This window comes from Perca fluviatilis, chromosome 17 (genome assembly GCF_010015445.1).
Source record: "Perca fluviatilis chromosome 17, GENO_Pfluv_1.0, whole genome shotgun sequence".
Lineage (NCBI taxonomy): Eukaryota > Metazoa > Chordata > Actinopteri > Perciformes > Percidae > Perca > Perca fluviatilis.
The window spans coordinates 19438526-19456468 of record NC_053128.1 but is presented as its reverse complement, the minus strand read 5'-3'; the positions used below and the strand labels follow the sequence as shown (position 1 = coordinate 19456468).

General features: G+C 39.0%; 3 protein-coding genes across 5 annotated transcripts in view; 1 reads left to right on the top strand and 2 right to left on the bottom strand.

The window, feature by feature from the left end:
- abl1 (c-abl oncogene 1, non-receptor tyrosine kinase) overlaps nucleotides 1-6906 on the bottom strand; it is a 36544-nt gene extending 29638 nt beyond the window's left edge. For both annotated transcript variants that reach the window (XM_039778896.1, XM_039778897.1), the window contains exon 1: nucleotides 6540-6906. In XM_039778896.1, the coding sequence (XP_039634830.1) occupies nucleotides 6540-6666 (127 nt within the window). In that variant the 5' untranslated portion in view covers nucleotides 6667-6906. The remainder of the gene's footprint in view (nucleotides 1-6539) is intronic.
- Nucleotides 6907-8869: 1963 nt separating this feature from the next.
- Nucleotides 8870-14893, bottom strand: exosc2 (exosome component 2). Its single transcript, XM_039778900.1, has 9 exons — nucleotides 14721-14893; nucleotides 14077-14178; nucleotides 13882-13927; nucleotides 13684-13773; nucleotides 13452-13517; nucleotides 13292-13360; nucleotides 12669-12845; nucleotides 11914-12042; nucleotides 8870-9294 (listed from the first exon to the last, which is right to left on the bottom strand). Exons 1-9 carry the CDS (start codon nucleotides 14840-14842, stop codon nucleotides 9214-9216), a joined length of 882 nt encoding a protein of 293 aa, XP_039634834.1. The 5' UTR covers nucleotides 14843-14893; the 3' UTR covers nucleotides 8870-9213.
- Nucleotides 14894-15875: 982 nt separating this feature from the next.
- The window catches only part of ric1 (RIC1 homolog, RAB6A GEF complex partner 1), a 38144-nt gene continuing 36076 nt past the window's right edge, over nucleotides 15876-17943 (top strand). The window contains exon 1 of one of the 2 annotated variants that reach the window (XM_039779934.1): nucleotides 15876-16517. In XM_039779934.1, the coding sequence (XP_039635868.1) occupies nucleotides 16377-16517 (141 nt within the window). In that variant the 5' untranslated portion in view covers nucleotides 15876-16376. The remainder of the gene's footprint in view (nucleotides 16518-17943) is intronic. The other variant, XM_039779933.1, reaches the window with a different exon arrangement.

Genomic DNA, 17943 nt, shown 5'->3' with positions numbered 1-17943 from the left:
TCAAATGATTTGTTATTTAGTTGCCCATGTGTTTTCCTGTTTTCTGCCTTGTACATACTGCTCCAGCACCCGCTAACCCTGAATAGTAATGAGCAAATAAAGACAATGAACAAGTGGGGTGTCATCTTCCTTCATCCCCACATTTTATATGTGCCTTGAATATACTGGAAGCTTTGCCAGGCTAGCCTCCAGGTGTCAAACAGGGAAAAATTGCAGGGTAAAGCTTATGAGTAAGAAGGAAAAGTCCTGTTGTGCCCATAGTGAAACCTATCCAATCAAGAAGCTACATGCCAGAGGTCTCTACATTTTCTGTGACCCAACTTGTTTGGCTGATGACCGTAGGTTGGCATGGCTCTCTTTTTGTTGTTTACATATACAAGTTGGCTGTAGAAAAAAAATGTGTCAACGAGGGCAATCCGTAGCCAATCACATGCCAAAAAATGCTGTCTGTAAAACCCTTACACTGTATCCATCTGTTGCTGTTTCCAGTAGTTTTAGGGGGATTTACAGCTAATAGGTTAAGCTAAATAAAAGGCACATTTTCAGGAACAAAATTACTGAATAAACAGAGGACTACAAACTACTCTCTTGCAAACCTGAAGTAATGTATTGAGAGTTCAGAACCTTGTTGCATGGTTTGCATTAAGAATTGCATAACAGAGATGTTGGGAATGCTGGTAAGACTTTATAATAAGGGTATAAATCATAATACTTAAGTAACTATGCAGGATGTATCACGAATTCTTGTTACTCACTATTAAGAAATGATCAACATGATACACACACCAAAGTAACAGAATAAATAGGATCTAATTATACTTTGCCATTATGATCACTATGGGAAATTATACATTGGGTAAATTATTATTATATACAAAAGGGGCTTAATGTGAACACATAACATTTATAAAAGTATTCTTTTTGAATGAAAATAAAATCTAGGTCACAATTTACAATGTACCCTAAAAAAAACACATTTATACCCCTTTAGTAAATGTAACCACCAGGGGGCAAATTTCCCTTTAACCGGCAACAGCACAGCAATTATTAAGTAATTAAATCAGACTATATTGTTGTGAGCCTCTTTATTTTGAACCCTACAACCTCCCTCAGTCACCCCTTTTTTAGGGAATGGCAGGAAAACAAATAAAAGGCATAATTCCATTTCCCTTTACCGAGTGTAGTAACCAGATCAATCTCTGACTTAAGCAAATCTTATGCTGTCACTAATCATGCTTACAGCATATTTGTTTTAATTTTTCCATTTCAGTTAATCTACTTATGGACTTTCATACCCAAAATGGCACTATCGTGGCCAGTTTTGGGAGTAACGCGTTACAAAAGTAACGCAATTACAGTAATGTATTCCTTTTTGCTGTAACGCAATAATATAACGCATAACTAATTAAATTTCGGTAATATTATACCCGTTTCGTTTTTTTAAGAATTCACCAACACCGCAAAACATTTCTTCACAGGAAAAAAAACAACAACAAAACAAACAGCTGTGAGTGTTATTTCCTGTTGCTGTATTCAATGGTTCAGATGGCTGCAGAGACAGATACATTTGCGAGATGGATATTATTTTCAGGAGTTATTACACTGCGTTGAAGTGAGCCCTCCCGTCTCTGTTCCCGTGGTCAGAGCCAGAACCAGAGACGGTACAGACAACATCTGTGTCCCAACAGGTGACGGTACGTCAGAGTGGAAAGCAGTGTGTCCAAGCTGCTGACAGATATAAACATGTTGGGAATTAACGTTTAGGCTTGCTACTGCTACACGTAAATATCATTGCATTTTATCAGCGGTGGAAAGTAACTATGCCATACTTCAATACAACTGTTAAGGTACTTTTGAGTATTTTCATTTTCTCCTACTTGCCAATTGTACGTTTTACTTCCCTATTTTTATAGCTTTAGATAATTTGCATATTCATATTATACAAAATATTATAAATAATCAATGATGTGGATAAAGTGGATAAAGATAAGACTTTGTTGATCCGGTGGTGAAATTCACAAGCTGTTGTTTTTTTTTCGCTGTTTATTTTGGTGAAAGTAACTCAAAAGTAATGCAAAAGTAGTGTAAAGCTAGCCTGACATGGTCATACTCAGATTCTAGTCAGAATGTGATGAACTTCCCGACCTCGAATGGTGTGGGCGGGGCTAAGTTCAGCTGGCATCCAGGCTAGTGTAAAGCATTACAATTCAGGGACAGTAATATTGTAATATAACTAATTACTCTCAAATGACCGTAACTAGTAATCTATAATGCACTACATTTTGGAAGTAACGTGCCCAACACTGGTTGTGGCAGGGACAAGCTGCAGTAGAGAGCGTACAGATATAGTGGTAACGGATGGCTACTGTAAAACTGATGTCAATTTGTAGTAAATATAAGTTACTCAACATCAGAAATGACCACAGATTAACACACACAATGCAATCCAGAACGTATTTTTGTATCTACAAGTAAAAATTATACACAAGACAAAATTAGACTAGAAAGAAGTGATCAAATACTGTCTTCTGTTGTGCTCAGACCTGTTTCTTAAACAGGCCTGGTAATAGAGCCCGACCGATAAAGGATTTTTAATATAAATATTTGCCGATTTAAAAATCCAATATTCTAATATATCGGCCGATATATATTTTTTTTAAATCCAGAAACGAGTAACAAAACATAATTATATAAATTAAAACTAAAATAATATGATAATGCGGTCTAAAAACTTGTTTGTTTTATTAACAGAACAGAGGAACATCAAAATATATTAAAGTTCTGATAAATAAAATGTATAAAAATACAAACTTAAGATATTAAACAAAGGGTTAAACACGAGTGTTGCCAACAGGTGGACAAACTATGCAACGCCAACACTCATAACATGGTTGAAGGGTGTTTCGTCCGCTTTATTTTATTTTTTAAATATTCATTTATCGGCCATTATAAATGCCGATACCGAGAATTTGGAAAATGCCTAATATCGGCCGATAATATTGGCCGGCCGAAATATCGGTCGGGCTCTACCTGGTAACCTACTGCAGCTTGTAATCTGGTCCATGCTGGAAATACAGTGTGAGAGTTATGGTTCCAGAAATGTACTACCATGCTCAATCCTTATGATCTGTGCTAGCTAGCCAGTGAGATCATACTCTTCCCACTGTACAGTACACAGAGGTGCCAAGAGCAGAGACAGGTCTTTGCTTGCCCTTCACTCCGTCTCTCTCACAGGCAGCTGCATGCAGAGGTCTGAACCTGCCTGCTGAGAAGCAGCATGGCGCTAGCTAGCCTACTGTTACCTAGCTAGGGCTTAACAGGAAGAAAAATCATGTGTCGATATTGCCCTCCTGTTGCACTGAGACTCACATCCCCTCTCATAGTCTAACCTGCTCATCACAGAAGGAAAACAAGGACACCCCGTGTCACTGACCCTTGGCCAAATTTCGATCCATTTACCGGCAAAGGCTTTCATTCTGTTTTTATGACCTTCCCTGTCCTCTCCCCCTCTGTGTTATGCAATACTTAGAGTCAGTGGAAAATATTCCTGCCAAGGCATTCACAGCCCTACAGACACATTTGGTAAACTTATCAGTTAGCTGGATGCATAGCATGCATCCAGTTCAATGGCAAGTGATAATTTGAAGAAGAAAAAAAAATTAAAATAAGTTACAGTTTCACTCATCTCTTTACTGATACATTCATTTTTCTGAAATGGAACTTCTGAACAGTTGTCTGAAATGTTGCTCTGCAGTGACAAATATATTTCTGTTTACCTCACCAATGCTTTGCACTGATGTCTTGACATAAAAACATTATGATCCACCTCCCCCCACTGAGTATTAATTAACTCACTAAGCGTCGTGGCTGAGGCAGTTAAAAGACAAATCTATTAAGTTTTTTTTTTAAATTTTGATTTATGGTAGAGAACAAACCTCCCTGTACCTTGGTTATATTGTGTTGTGCTATTCTAGGCAATAAACGAAGACGTGAACCACCCTGAAGGCACTTTTATAAGCCAAAACTAGTAAATAAACCGTTGACTATAAAAACAAGAAGTGAAGTATCTGGTGATGATTATGATTGAAGCTACAACTGTCTGCATGGCCATGCTTGCTTTAGAAAATCTCATTTGATGGGCATTAGACAGAACAAAAGTCTCTAAAGAGGAAAGTAAACCAAAAAACAGACACACTGCTTAATATGGCCATGGATTAAAAGATACACAATTGCCATCACCAGTTAAGACCATTTATCTATCTGTGTGATATAGTGGATATTGGGTCATTGCTTTGAAAAGCATGGTGAGGCTCTGTGCCAGCAGCATGCTAGTCTTCCCCAGAGGCAATAGAGACGCCCTGAGGAGTGCAGCATGGGCGTGAGTCGCTCATTCAGGTAGGGCCCTGTTTCAGGTGTATCTGTGGCTACTATTGCTGTGTTCGAAATTATTAACAATTGCAGGTGTCCTTTTATCTGGCAGCCACCTAAACATTCCCTGTTTGTGCAATGTATGATGGTAGTTTGCTCTCTAACATCAATTGTATGGTACTTTTCTCAATGCATTCCTGCGTCTTATGATGGTAAACAGGATCTCTTTTCATTTTGGGCTGTTGGTTGGACAAATAAATAATCTGAAGGTGTCCTTTGGGGGTCTGGGAACTTTTTATGGCAGACTTTCACTATTATATGCAAATTAACCAATAACACAAATAATTGTTAGTTTCAGCCTGAATTCCAGACACAACCTGTATGTTCACAGTCACATCTAGAATATCTCATGGCGCTTTGTAGTACACACTACACACCATCCTGTACAAACACAGGAGGAGGCACTGTTGAGCTCTGCCACATTACAATACCTCCTTTACATCATAGATGTGGAGGTTTTCTTTAAAGATGAATGTTTCTGACGTCAAAAGAACTATCCCTTTACACCCCTATGGAATATCTCAAGGCTAAACAATACCATGTTTGGTATTTTATAATTGTGTTTTAAAAATGTTTTAATCAAAATAATGCCCAAATTCTTGTATATACAAAACAAAAGCCTTTTTAAACTTACTTATTTAATATTCAAGAGCATGGTGTCTCTCTTATAAATTATGAATTGGTAAATGTTTAAAAAAACAAAACAAAAAAACCCACAAAATTAAAGAAATGTTAAGATAGTTACATCATATCAGTTGTTATTGTCAACACGGCTGTAAACAAACTCCCAGATGAAACGGTTAAGTGTAATCAAAAGTCAACGGAAAAAATACAACACAAAAGTTAGTTCTATTTAAAGATGTTCTGATACCGATATCGGTATCTGCTCCGATACTGCCTAAAACGCTGGTATCGGGAAGTACTGGAGTTTATGCACCGATCCGATACCATGTAATAAAGCCCTAAAGAAAATCTACGTTAAAGTAGTTTATTTTCTTTTTCCGTTATAACTGACTGTCAAACTGGATAATAAAAGAAAGTTCTACGGCATTCGTTGTTTGTATTTGTTCATGTTTCACCTGAGCCACCTGAGACTGACAATAAAGATAGAAATCATATCACATCCTTACAGGGATAGTAGTATACAATTGTTAAAACATAATAAAATATATGACACACTGGTATCGGATCGGTACTCTGTATTGGCCGGTACGCAAGTTCAAGTATCGGGAAGAAAAAAATGGTATCGGGCCATCTCTAGTTCTGTTAACATTTACTCTAATATCAGCAAATATCAATCAAAAGCAAGTGGATTTTTTAATAGCATGCTTTTTAAAATAACAGGTATAGATTTGGTGTTTAGTAACTTTTATAACTTTTAGCTAGTACCAGAAACTAGTAAGTCATTTAAACAACAGGACAGTTGATGTTCTGTAAAGAACACTGTATGACCCTCAGTGCGCCATCACATTGAGAGTAACTCATTTGTTTATCAGTTTACTATGCCAGAGACACCAAGTGAGCCAATATAACACCATAGCTGTTGCAGCGTACCACACATAAGCTTGATTAAAGGCTGACTTTTATTTTCAGATTTATTATAACATCTCCAAAGGTCACCATGTGTCAAAGAGTGGATTTGTTTGCTGTAATATTAATTTGTGGTAAGTTTAATTAAAAGCAGTTAAATGTATTATTGCAGTCATTCAGCTGGCAAGCTGCATTCTCGATGATGCAACCACAGTAGGCTTATCTGTATACTCTTTGATTTCCAATTATGCATCTTGACATACTTCTGTGTATTGGGTTCTTGCCTTCTCACAACAGTGAATAAAACGTACAATGGTCAAACCAGGCTACTTGTTTTCATTATGTAATTTACTTTGTTGAAAAGTAATCTGGCAGACAGATTGGGGAAGCACAAGCCAGAACGGCATCTTAGTATTTGATCCTTGGCCTGTGGCAGCATTTGATGCTGGAAAGGATGCAATGCTAATCCCTGTCACTGTCATTAAACAAATGTATACCACTAAGCAAACGGATAACAGTTAGATAAACAAATTCACTGTCAATGACTGACAAATGACCTTAACAGAAATATTTGATCTTACCATGCACAGCAAAAACGTTACAGGGATGGATCCCATGGCGTGACGACTCTCTCTTTCCACCCTTGATGAAGGCTGGCAGACTAGGTCTCCTCTGGTCCCCTACAAACTTCCCCGGCTGCTGCCCCATAAGGGCAGGGTGCCAGGCCGCAGCCGGGACTCTCCAAGCCGGACTCAGTTGCTCACCGTCCGACAGTTGGTCAACAGGCAGGGAGGGGGTCAGGAGAAGACAGGAACCCCTTTCCCTGGCTCACTCTGTCCTCTCCTGTAGTATGGGTGATGCGGGTCACCTATGCAGATCCGTATTTCTCCAGTATGTCTCAGTTTATCATGCATAAATAGATCCTGGGTGCTTCAGAGGTCAAAGGAAGGCATTTCAAAGTAATCTAGAGGGGATAAAAACAATCAAGAATCATTGATGATTTTATTAAGAGCGATATGACTGTTTCAAACAAAAAAATTCCTTCAAAACACCTTACAAATTTAACAAATGATCCTGGCTTGAATTTATACTGCAACCAACACCCTCACAATAGTGAGATTAATTAAACATGTGCATCCTAGATTTGAAATAACCATTGCAACTAATCCAAGCAAGTTCTTTTAGATTAGTTTCTGTATCAAATAACTCACTATATGCTTAACTGAACTAAAAGTATGCAAGTATGTTAGATTTTTTACTGTCCTACTTCAACTATGTTGTCAGCACACCTACATTACCTGTACTTCCTTCTGTAAACAACCACATTTGCCTCTGTTATATCTAGGATGTACGCCCACTAAATTACATCTTTCTAATGCCAATCAAGCTCTAACATTGATAAACCTCAGTATACTACAGGCAACATACATGACGATCAGGAAATTTAGCGTTGACGGGCGACAACAACAAAGTGCTTGATACAAAAATAATCATCAAAACATCGACATACACAATTGTAAAACTATAAGATCACTGAACTGCAGCATAGCATTAAATATTTTTATCCATAAGGCCGTCCCTGTGCAACTTTATTTTTATTTATTTATTTATTTTAAACAGCAATGTCCAAAACATTAAATCATCAGCAATGAGCACTAAAGTGAAAATGACACACTTCTATCACAAATCCCAAACGTGCACTGTAGTTAAAAACTTATGAAGTAAAGACAAGTAAACAGAAACTTACATAGAAACATTTATATTGTTGGTTAGCTGGCGACCTCAAGCTAATGTTAAAGGTAGCCATGGAGGCTAACTAACGTTAGCTGGTGGTATGCAGCGCCAGACCCTTAAATGCACATCGAGCACTCTACAGTTGGTTCTTGCGGTGTCGTTTTTAACACGCTGGTCATAAATGTCGGACAAGTGCATTCAAATGTCTCACCAAAAAAAAAAAAAATCTGGTCACCACAATTAAATGCTTTGAAATTGGTCTTTCCAAAGCAAGAGTTTGTTTCAAACTTCCGTGTCCACTCTTCCCGTCTTGCGGTGTTTCTTCCCCTGTGGTACCCGGACTGAAGGCACTTCAATCAAGGAGGTGAAGAGAAATCGAGGAAACTCTACCGGCCAGAGACCGACGACTCTTTCTGCAAGTCCTTCCCTCGGTTTACGGTCGCCGAGCTCTTCTTTACTGTCCGCTCGGTTCGCGTACTTATTCATCGCTCTCACGTGAAAATCTGAGCAATAAACTTTGGCCGAGGAGTACTTGTGTCGCTGGTGCCGCCATACTTTACAGAAATATGTGGGTGGGGTTACGTCTGACGTCGCGTGTGTGCGTGGGCTAGTACAGGCCAGGGACCAGAGCAGAGGTTTTATTATGCTGGAAGTGCAGCAGGACATGGCACTTCCAATTCCACTGAGAGGGCATACTCAGAGAAAATAAGTTAAAGAAAACCTACCAACACTGGCTTTTCAAACCCTTTCACTTAATAAAATTAGATGATATTGTGTTTTACAGGAACAACAGCTCCATTTCTGTTACTCCATATGCAGCATGTTGTAAAAACAAAAATTATGACACTGTAAAGTACTGTAAATGTTTTTCACTGAGCTTTGTACACCGCTACTGATAAACCAATATCATTCAAATATATATATAAAAAAGTAAGTAAGTAGCTTCACCACTTTCACCATCTTAGTTAATCTACCATTTAATAGTGATAAGTCAATACCGACTGTTTTAATTAAAAAATAAACATTTTAAAGATTTGCTGTAGCTATACATCTTGGTACCGTTATTGCTAACAGGAAAAGATTGCATACATTAACTAAAACCCCTTATAAAAGACTTAAATTTCTAGACATTTTTTCCTTCCTGTTTTGTTATTATTCAAAAAAAGACTGAGAAGTATTGATATTTATAGAAAATGTATTGCAACAACAGTTTTTTTTGTATAACACCACATATCAAAAGTGTTCCACTATACCTCTGTAAAATGTAAGAACAGCTGTTTTGTGATTTCCGCAGAACTAGGAGAAAATGCCCATCATTTCCATAAGCAGTCAAATAGTAATCATCAGTTTTGTTACATAAAATACAATTGGAGCTGTTCAACTGTCCAACAGGACAATCTCAATAAGAATGGTTCTTGGAAAAAAGGATAGTTCGATCCTCGGATAGGTGGTCAGTCCCTGACATAACTGCTGGATGTGATCTGGGTTTTGTGATAGGGTCACAGTTAGGATTTCGGCTCTTTAACCTTCCTGTTCTAACAGCTTCTGTTGCGTCAACATTACAATCTCCTCCATCACTTCTGGTTTCAAGATGTCCTTGACCTACAGAGACAGCATAAAGCAGACAATTATAAATCAATTACATTGAAAAAAACAAACATTATATGGATCCTGTTGGACAATATTTACATAACAAAGGCTTTATTAAAAAGGTCCCATGGCATGAAAATGTCACTTTATGAGGTTTTTAACATTAATATAAGTTCCCCCAGTCTGCCTATGGTCCCCCAGTGGCTAGAAATGGTGATAGGTGTAAACCGAGCCCTGGGTATCCTGCTCTGCCTTTGAGAAAATGAAAGCTCAGATGGGCCGATCTGGAATCTGGTCCTTATGAGGTCATAAGTAGCAAGGTTACCTCCCCTTTCTCTGCTTTGCCTGCCCAGAGAATTTGGCCCACCCATGAGAAAGAGACATCATGGCTTTCAAATGAGCAAAGTGGCAGTTGGTCAAGGCCACACCCCCACCCTCCACCTCAATATCTACAGACACAGAAATGGCACATACTAAGGAAAGCTCATTGTGGGACTGGCTCTAGTGGCTGTAATTCTGCACCATGGCTGAATTTCGGAAAAGAGACTACAGATACAGTATTAGGGGACCACTACGGCCTATATAAAAGCATCCAAAGAGCACCATGTCATGGGACCTTTAACTAAATATAAGAAAAAAATCCCACTAAGACAAACCAGCAGAATTATACATAATCCACATTCATTCTCACATTTTTGAATGGAGTAATTTGTTCAAGATCTAAGCATTAATAGTAAACATTTAGTTTTTTGTTACCTAGGCAAACCATAAAAGAAATCTTTGGCAATAATGTCTACTTCGGTGTACTATTAATTTGCAGCTTAAGAGGAGACTGCTCAAAAACCCCTAAAACAACTGGGTTGGGCTTGGTTAGCCAGGGTTATTAGCAAGAGAGAACATTTTGCAAACTAATGTCAACTTCAACAATTAATCGAAACTAAGTACTGTCCATGTAATATGTGCCACATAGATGCTTCAACAATACAGTGATAGCATAATTGCTAAGATGCTGATTTTATATAAGCAAAGTATTTATGAGAAGCATAAGTGATTAAGTCATCAGTTCCTCACCCAAAAGAGCAATGAAATCAACCATGTCTGTTCCACAGTGTTTTAGAACAGCAGAGTCAAAGTTAAAGGTCCAATATGTAATTTATGTACTGTAATAAATACAAAAATGACACCAATGCCTCATCAGATATGAAGGAAACATCATTAAGCTGAAATACTATCTTTTCTGACAACAATGCTAATGTCAGTATTTTTTATTTTTGAAATTTACATTCCGTAATTCCGACGGAATTTCTGTTTATGTTTTGATCTGTGTGTTGTTATCAACTTCCCAGTTTGACAGCCAGGCCGGGTTGCCAGATATACCTGTAAAAACGTAAACCCAGCACGCTACAGCTGTAACATTAGTAAGCAGCAAACAAACGAACAGGATCAACGGAGATAGATTCTACCAAACATAAAAAAATAAAAAAAAAAATACAAAAAATGGCATGTTTCATTTCATTCATAACAGTTGCATGACCAGAGACGTAACAAACACCTGGTAAATATTGGAGATATATTTGAAAGAGACAGGAGACAGCTTAGAGCCCAATAGGACGCAGAGTTGGCTTATTTCCTCCTGAACAGGTAAGCATTAGCTTCAGGCTAATTTATCACAGCCACTAGAAACGGGCATTTTATGTCATTTCAACATTTGTGTACTCACATTGAATTATATAGCTAGAGTACCAGAGATGGTTACTCACAAAAACAATTGAGACACAGCCAGTAAAGTGATATCGACTGGTCCTGGCTAGTCCTGGCTAACGCCGCCATGCTAACTGCTAACATTACCGGAGGACCAGGCAAGCAGCCCATGGCTGTTTACAAAGTGTAGTTCAGCGGCCGGAGCAGACAATGGTGAGTTATTTTAAGCCACGAGAGGGGGGCTGTAAATCGGAAAGAGAGGACTGTGAGTTTGCAGTGTGTTTAGTGATTGTTGCCGTAATTCTAAGCCAATGAAGTGTGTTCAGTCGGCAAGGTAGTGGTATTTTTAGCGGTTCCTATTGTAATTCTAAGCCGAGGAAGTGTGCCTGTCTGGCGTGTGGAGAGGACGGCGAGGTTGTGGGTTTTTTGGCGGTTCCTACTGTAATTCTAAGCCAAAAAAGTGTGTCAGTCAGTTGGGTACAGAGCTCCGCGTGAGCACGGGCTTTTATGACTGTCACTATAGCCAGCATCTAACGTAAGCTACTCCGCTATGCTGCGAAGTAATGTCTGACTATGTGAGACAATCTTCTAGCAACATTGTTGTGGATGCTGCGGTCTCAGCCTGGCAACCTCCGTGAACTTGGAGTCTGGGGAGGAGGGGGCGGGGGAGACGACTCTCTCCAATATTTTGAATTTGTACTGCAGTAACTTTTTTAAACACTAGCTGTCAGTATTACATATTGGACCTTTAAGAACTGCTATCAACTCTTGCTGTAGTTTTCCTTTATGGCCACCAGATGTCACAATAAATCACAGAAAAAGTCCAATTGTGTAGGCAGTATCTTTTCATTGCTTTACATTTGAGAGATAGCAGGTGTAATTAAAAACATTATATTATAGTGCATCAAATTGTATAGGATTGCTTCCTACCTGGTGTTGAACTGAGGATTCGTAGCAATAGAGAACACTGGTGTCATACAAAAGGACCTTATGTGCAGCCAAAGCCAGTAGGCAGTTTCTCAGCCGTGAAATCACTTCTCGATCTGACAGACCAACAGGCTGAAAGGGTAGAGACAAGAGATGCACAAACCAATAAGTTAAATATATACAGTACAGGTTTGGACACACATTCTCATTCAATGAGTTTCCTTATTATTTTCATGACTATTTACATTGTAGATTCTCACTGAAGGCATCAAAACTATGAATGAACACATATGGAATTATGTACTTAACAAAAAAGTGTGAAATAACTGAAAACATGTCTTATATTTTACATTCTTCAAAGTAGCCACCCTTTGCTTTTTTATTAATAAGGGGAAAAAATTCCACTAATTAACCCTGACAAAGCACACCTGTGAAGTGAAAACCATTTCAGGTGACTACCTCATGAAGCTCATTGAGAGAACACCAAGGGTTTGCAGAGTTATCAAAAAAAGCAAAGGGTGGCTACTTTGAAGAATCTAAAATATAAGACATGTTTTCAGTTATTTCACACTTTTTTGTTAAGTACATAATTCCATATGTGTTCATTCATAGTTGTGAGTCATGAAAATAAAGAAACACATTGAATGAGGAAGGTGTGTCCAAACTTTTGGCCTGTACTGTACTCACATATTGTACTGTAAGAGTATCTAAACAAAACCTGGTTAACTTTTTAATTTAAAGTACTTTTCTGTTCCCACCTCCAGGCTGGTGTAGAAGCCCCCAGCCTCTTCATCCTGTTGTTCAGGTGTGGGATATAACCACACAAAGCCGTTATTCCCGAGGATGACTGACGCACCACATGGCAGGTTGTGAAAATGTGTTTTCTGCCTCTTGATCAGAGAAGGAGAAAGCTGCACCAGCACTCCTTGCCCCAACTGATATAAAGATAAAATAGATACAAGATATTAGTTCATATTAGGAAAGTAAAGTATTACTAGCTTATTATGGAGCAAAATCACTAAGGTATTCTATCGGTGATAAACTATGTAGAAATTATGAATTGCACTACTTTTGAACCTTGCTTTAAATGTATAGGTCTTCCTAATTTATTACTCCAGAATTCAACCATGTTGTTGCTGCACTAATTACATTGTTAAAAAATACACAGAAGTGGTTACATCCACAAAATGTGCATATTTTGGGAATACCAAATTTTGCCCGCCACATCTGTGATAGCACTGTCCACCCACAACTATGCCCTGGCCCTTTGTTTACACCCTGATTTGTTTGATTGAACCACAAACAGTGAGTTCAAACTGAAAAATGTTTTGGGGTTTCATCACAGCTGTACTCTGTAATTGTGTACACTGACATAACTTACTTTTCCATACTTTAAACTACGGGTGTGCAGGGAAAGGGCTCCATCGGAGAACACAGACTGCACTTCGGCCTAAAAGCACAGGAAAAGAGCAACAAGAACATTATAATTGAGAATAATAAAATGGAGCAGCCAATGAAAGATTATAATAAACTTAAGTTACACTGATGAGATCGCCCTCCTGAAGGTATTCTCTCATGGTGAGCTCATCTTCTGCTGATCGTCTCCTCTAAAAGAGAAAATCAAATAAAAGACAAACAATATATAAAACTTGGCCTTTTGTAAACTTCCCTGTCCTAAACCCATTTCCATATCCTTTAGGATAATGCTAGATCAACTAACAGTGTAATACACACAACACTTTTCCCAGGAAATCACGTTTTCTAGCATCTCACCAGCTCTCCTCCAGGCAGATTGACAGAGGACAACAAGAGGACAGAGTCCAGCCGTGAGTTGGTCTCCACTTTCCACCGTTTCTGTTGAACCTATACGTATTACAAAAAACACACATAATTGACCTTGTTGTAACCATATATTTTTAGGATATATTTAAAATGTCAGACATCAGAAGAGATGTGGTGGCAGTGCCTTACCTCTGTGATTCTGCCAACCACCACATCTCCAACCTCACCGTTGAACCTGCAATTAAATAACATACCACTAAATTATAAATCTACATCATTTCTGCAAAAGCTGCAGTACATAAAACGTACATGACAATCCAGTACAACTATACGCACTTGACTTATTGACTGTAAATGTATAAGAGTCTTAATTGAATACCTTACCTGGTCTTAAGTGGTCTGACACAGATCAGCTTGTCTACTCTCTGCACCTCTCCAGCAACTGAAGCCGTCAGCTTGTCTTCATCCACATAGGTACCATGACCTCTGTGAATAAATGGTGTATTGTGATGATAATGAGTAATACAGCCAAAAAGGGATGTGCTAAAGAAAAAGCTGGCTTTACTATGAGCACCAGATCACCAATCTTAAAGGACTCAATAATTATGTCGTTCCTGTTTAGAGTCCCTATCACAATTTCACTCACATTACATATTGTTTGTCAGCAAGAAAAGGTGGGATTTACACGGATCGCTGTTGATGGCAGACTAGACAGGCTGGGTAGGCATATGGTCTAAATCTTCCATAAAAGGGTAAACAGCTTAATCAATATTATTATGGTCAGAGAGTACAACCAGCTTAAACTCTCCCCTTTTGAAAGGTAACTTTAATCTAGTACAGTCTGCATAATGATGACACTGATGATGATGGTCACATTAAATCTACTTTATGGTAACACTACATTTTCCCAAGTGATCCCAACATCATCAAGCTATTTTAGTTGATTCCGTCCCATGAAAACATGGTGTGGCACTGGCCACGATACACAGCAGCCGATCACACCACCAGTGCACCGACCAAATGCCTACCTCATGAAGCCGGTGTCTGAAGTGATAACATCGCCGGGGACGACCAAATCTTTTCGGCCCAAAGCAGAAACTGATAGCGACACTGGTTTTTGAATAGTTGGTAATCTCATGTCAGCAGCCATGCTTCTGCTTTTGCTCCTTTTTCTTCTTCTTCTTCTTCTTCTTCTTCTTCTTCTTCTTCTTATTTTTCTTCTTCCTGTTTGGCAGTTAGCAAACAACTATGCGTATTATACCGCCACGGCGCCACCTACCGAAGTAAGCCCGAATGTTTTTTACCTAACGTTAGTAGTTTAACAGCCTAATATCAAACCGTCTCTGTTAATAAGATCAGTAACATATAAGAAATGGAAAATTACAGTATTCAAGCGTCTTCTTCTTTTTCCTTCTTCTTTTCCCTCTTCCTCTCTATAGAAGAAGAAGAAGAAAAAACAAACTTTTGAAAAGGGGTGAGTTTAAGCTGGTTGTACTCTCTGACCATAATAATATTGATTAAGCTGTTAACCCTTTTATGAAAGATTTAGATCTTATGCCTACCCAGCCTGTCTAGTCTGCCATCAATATATATATATATATATATAATCTCTGTAACCCATCCTAGGCAATAAGAGCAGTGCAATAAGCACTAAATAAAATAAGGTCTTTAACTCCCTTTATTTCATGACGTGGATGAGAGCAATGGTTGAAAACCTGTGTTCAAGCTTGTGTTCACACGTTTTTTTCCCCCATAGAAAACTGTTAAACATCACTAAGTTCATATATCTGCTCAGTTCTACGATCTTGGACTTGCTTTGATTATTCCAGCCTTTTAGCCAGAACATGATGATTTGCCACACCATTTTAATCACGTTTTGTCTGACACGATTAAAACGTATAAATGCATAAATTATGAATCACATTACAAAAATGGACATGAACGATGATTGAGTGATTGATTGAAACTGATTAGAGGTGAGAGACAAAATTATACTGTAATGTGACAGTGTGGACATCTTCCCTATATGATTTCTGCCGATATTCCATTAAAGACGTTTTATTTTTACACCACCAGATGTCAGCGTCGAGCCACGTGGCCTACTATGGTTTCAGATAACGGAGTGCCGACGTCAGATGTCAACAGACACAAACGTCTCCGTCGTGGCCAATCAGCTTGGAGTCACACATTCTTGTAAAGATGGCGACGGTGAGGCACAGAGGAGTGAAAACTGGACGCTTTACCGTTATTAAACACCGCTGGTCCAGACACCGTAAGAATTGACACGGCAGCGGGAGAGAAAGTGAATCGACCCATTTGTCAGCAGCAGCAAGCTGTTTAGTGCTGCGTGCTGTCGCTGCGGGCCTGGTTGCTTCTGTTTTCGGTTAGGCTGTCGTTGCCTTGGATAGCTATTTAGCTTCAAGTTGGAAAGCGAATGCTAACAGAGGGCTAGCTAGCTGTGTAGCTTCATCGGCTGCTGGAAGCTCTCTGTACGGCATTCATGGATTTATAACCTGACCAGGGGCGAACGCTGGACTGCATGTGCATTTTTTTTAAGTTTTCATTTTTTACGGAAACAGCGCCCATGACTCGCTTGGATTAAACACTTTAGGGGGAATACGGGGCACCGACGATCTGGCATTGCGACACTGTTTGGAGTGTCGAGGCGGAGTGAGTTTGCCGTCATGTATTTTCTAACCGGCTGGCCCCGGAGGCTGCTTTGTCCGCTGAGGAGTGAAGAGGAGCCCTTCCACATCCAGCCCAGCTCCCAGAGGTTTTACTTTGCCGTCTTGTCGGAGACACAGCTCAGCATTTGGTTTAGTCGGGTAAGTGAAGTAGTATCTGTTCAGTCGTGCTCATGAATCAGCTGCCCCGACAAAAACAATGCGTGGACTGCTACTTTCATTTTAGCTAACTTGAGCAGTACATACGCGATTATCCTTGCTTCACCGGCTACAACCACAATGATTTATTTTCAAACAGTTTGAACTGCTGCGTAGCAATCTAGCTGTCTGTCCTACATGTTTATTAAAATGATAGTTCATAAACATCGAGATCAACAATGATTTCATTAGTGATGATGAGCGAGCTGGAGGTATTAACCTGAATGTGTTGGCAAACGGGGTCACCTGCATACCTATTAAATAGCTGAGAGGTGACATTGTTACGCATTATAACAGTTTGAGTATATCCGTATACGTGTGCCACAAAGACATAGTTGTATCTGAATGTGCGTCGTTCCTCCCATTTAACGTTACTCCCTCATTCATGACAAAAGCTTGGTGGCTTTTCATCCTCTCACCTCACCTGATGATGGCTTTATGTTAGTCGGAGGGGGAAGTGTAAACTGGTAGAGTTTCTTGGCTACATTCAGTGACATTTTCTGTTCTTATGACCCTGTCTCAAAAGGCTCTTGAAGTTCAAAGTTCTAAGTTATTATCAGCATGAGATTTTCAATCAAAACAAATACTCACTGACCACATGTTGTGGTACTGTATGTTCTGTCAGGCAGCAGCTCAACACTAATGCAAGATCTTTTAGGCTGCCAGAGTTTAATGTAAATGTCAGCACATCATTTGATCCCTTTATTTTCACCAGCATAATACAGAAACAAAATGTCATACTAACTTGAAAACAAAGCTGCTTTTTCAACATCTTAGATAGATCCTAGGTAGATTTTATTTTCTCTAAATGTCCCCCATCTGTGGACTTGCTCTCTTTTTCTATGTATTATGAAAGTCTTTTAAACAAGATTATAGATTATTTTTTTTGTATAGGTAATCCTGAGCAAAGGCTGTTATCAGTGGGATGTAAGTCATGAATTAAACTGATTCGACTTCACAGAGGTTTTCTGCTGAAACCAGTTTCCTCACTAACGAAACTATATATACTATATATTGATCTCAATATGGCCCTGGAAGTTACTGGTCTAGAGCCAAGGGACCTGTGAAGTTAGGTCCCTTTGCTTATAAACATGTGATCCATGCTAGCAGAATAGAATCGTTGTGGTGTGAGCAGTGAGGTGATATTTAAGTCTGACATTGAGGAGATGTGCGGGACAGTGGCAGCTTCCACAGATGAGATCCTATTTTCACCATTGTCTATGTTTATTAATTTGCTAATAAGATATTTTAAACTCACGACAAAGGATTTCCATTTGTTACCAGGAAACTCTTGTACCTAGAATGCAGAATGGCTCATGAAACCTTTGGTGATTTCCCATTCAACACTGTTTCCAGTGCCAACACCAGC

What these genes read in the sequence shown, in the direction of transcription:
- exosc2 (XM_039778900.1), bottom strand. Translation starts at nt 14,842, where the DNA reads ATGGCTGCTGACATGAGATTACCAACTATTCAAAAACCAGTGTCGCTA. An exon ending in TCAGACACCGGCTTCATGAG is followed by an intron (nt 14,179 to 14,720) that starts GTAGGCATTTGG and finishes ATTTATTCACAG; the next exon opens with AGGTCATGGTACCTATGTGG. An exon ending in ATCTGCCTGGAGGAGAGCTG is followed by an intron (nt 13,518 to 13,683) that starts GTGAGATGCTAG and finishes TTTCTCTTTTAG; the next exon opens with AGGAGACGATCAGCAGAAGA.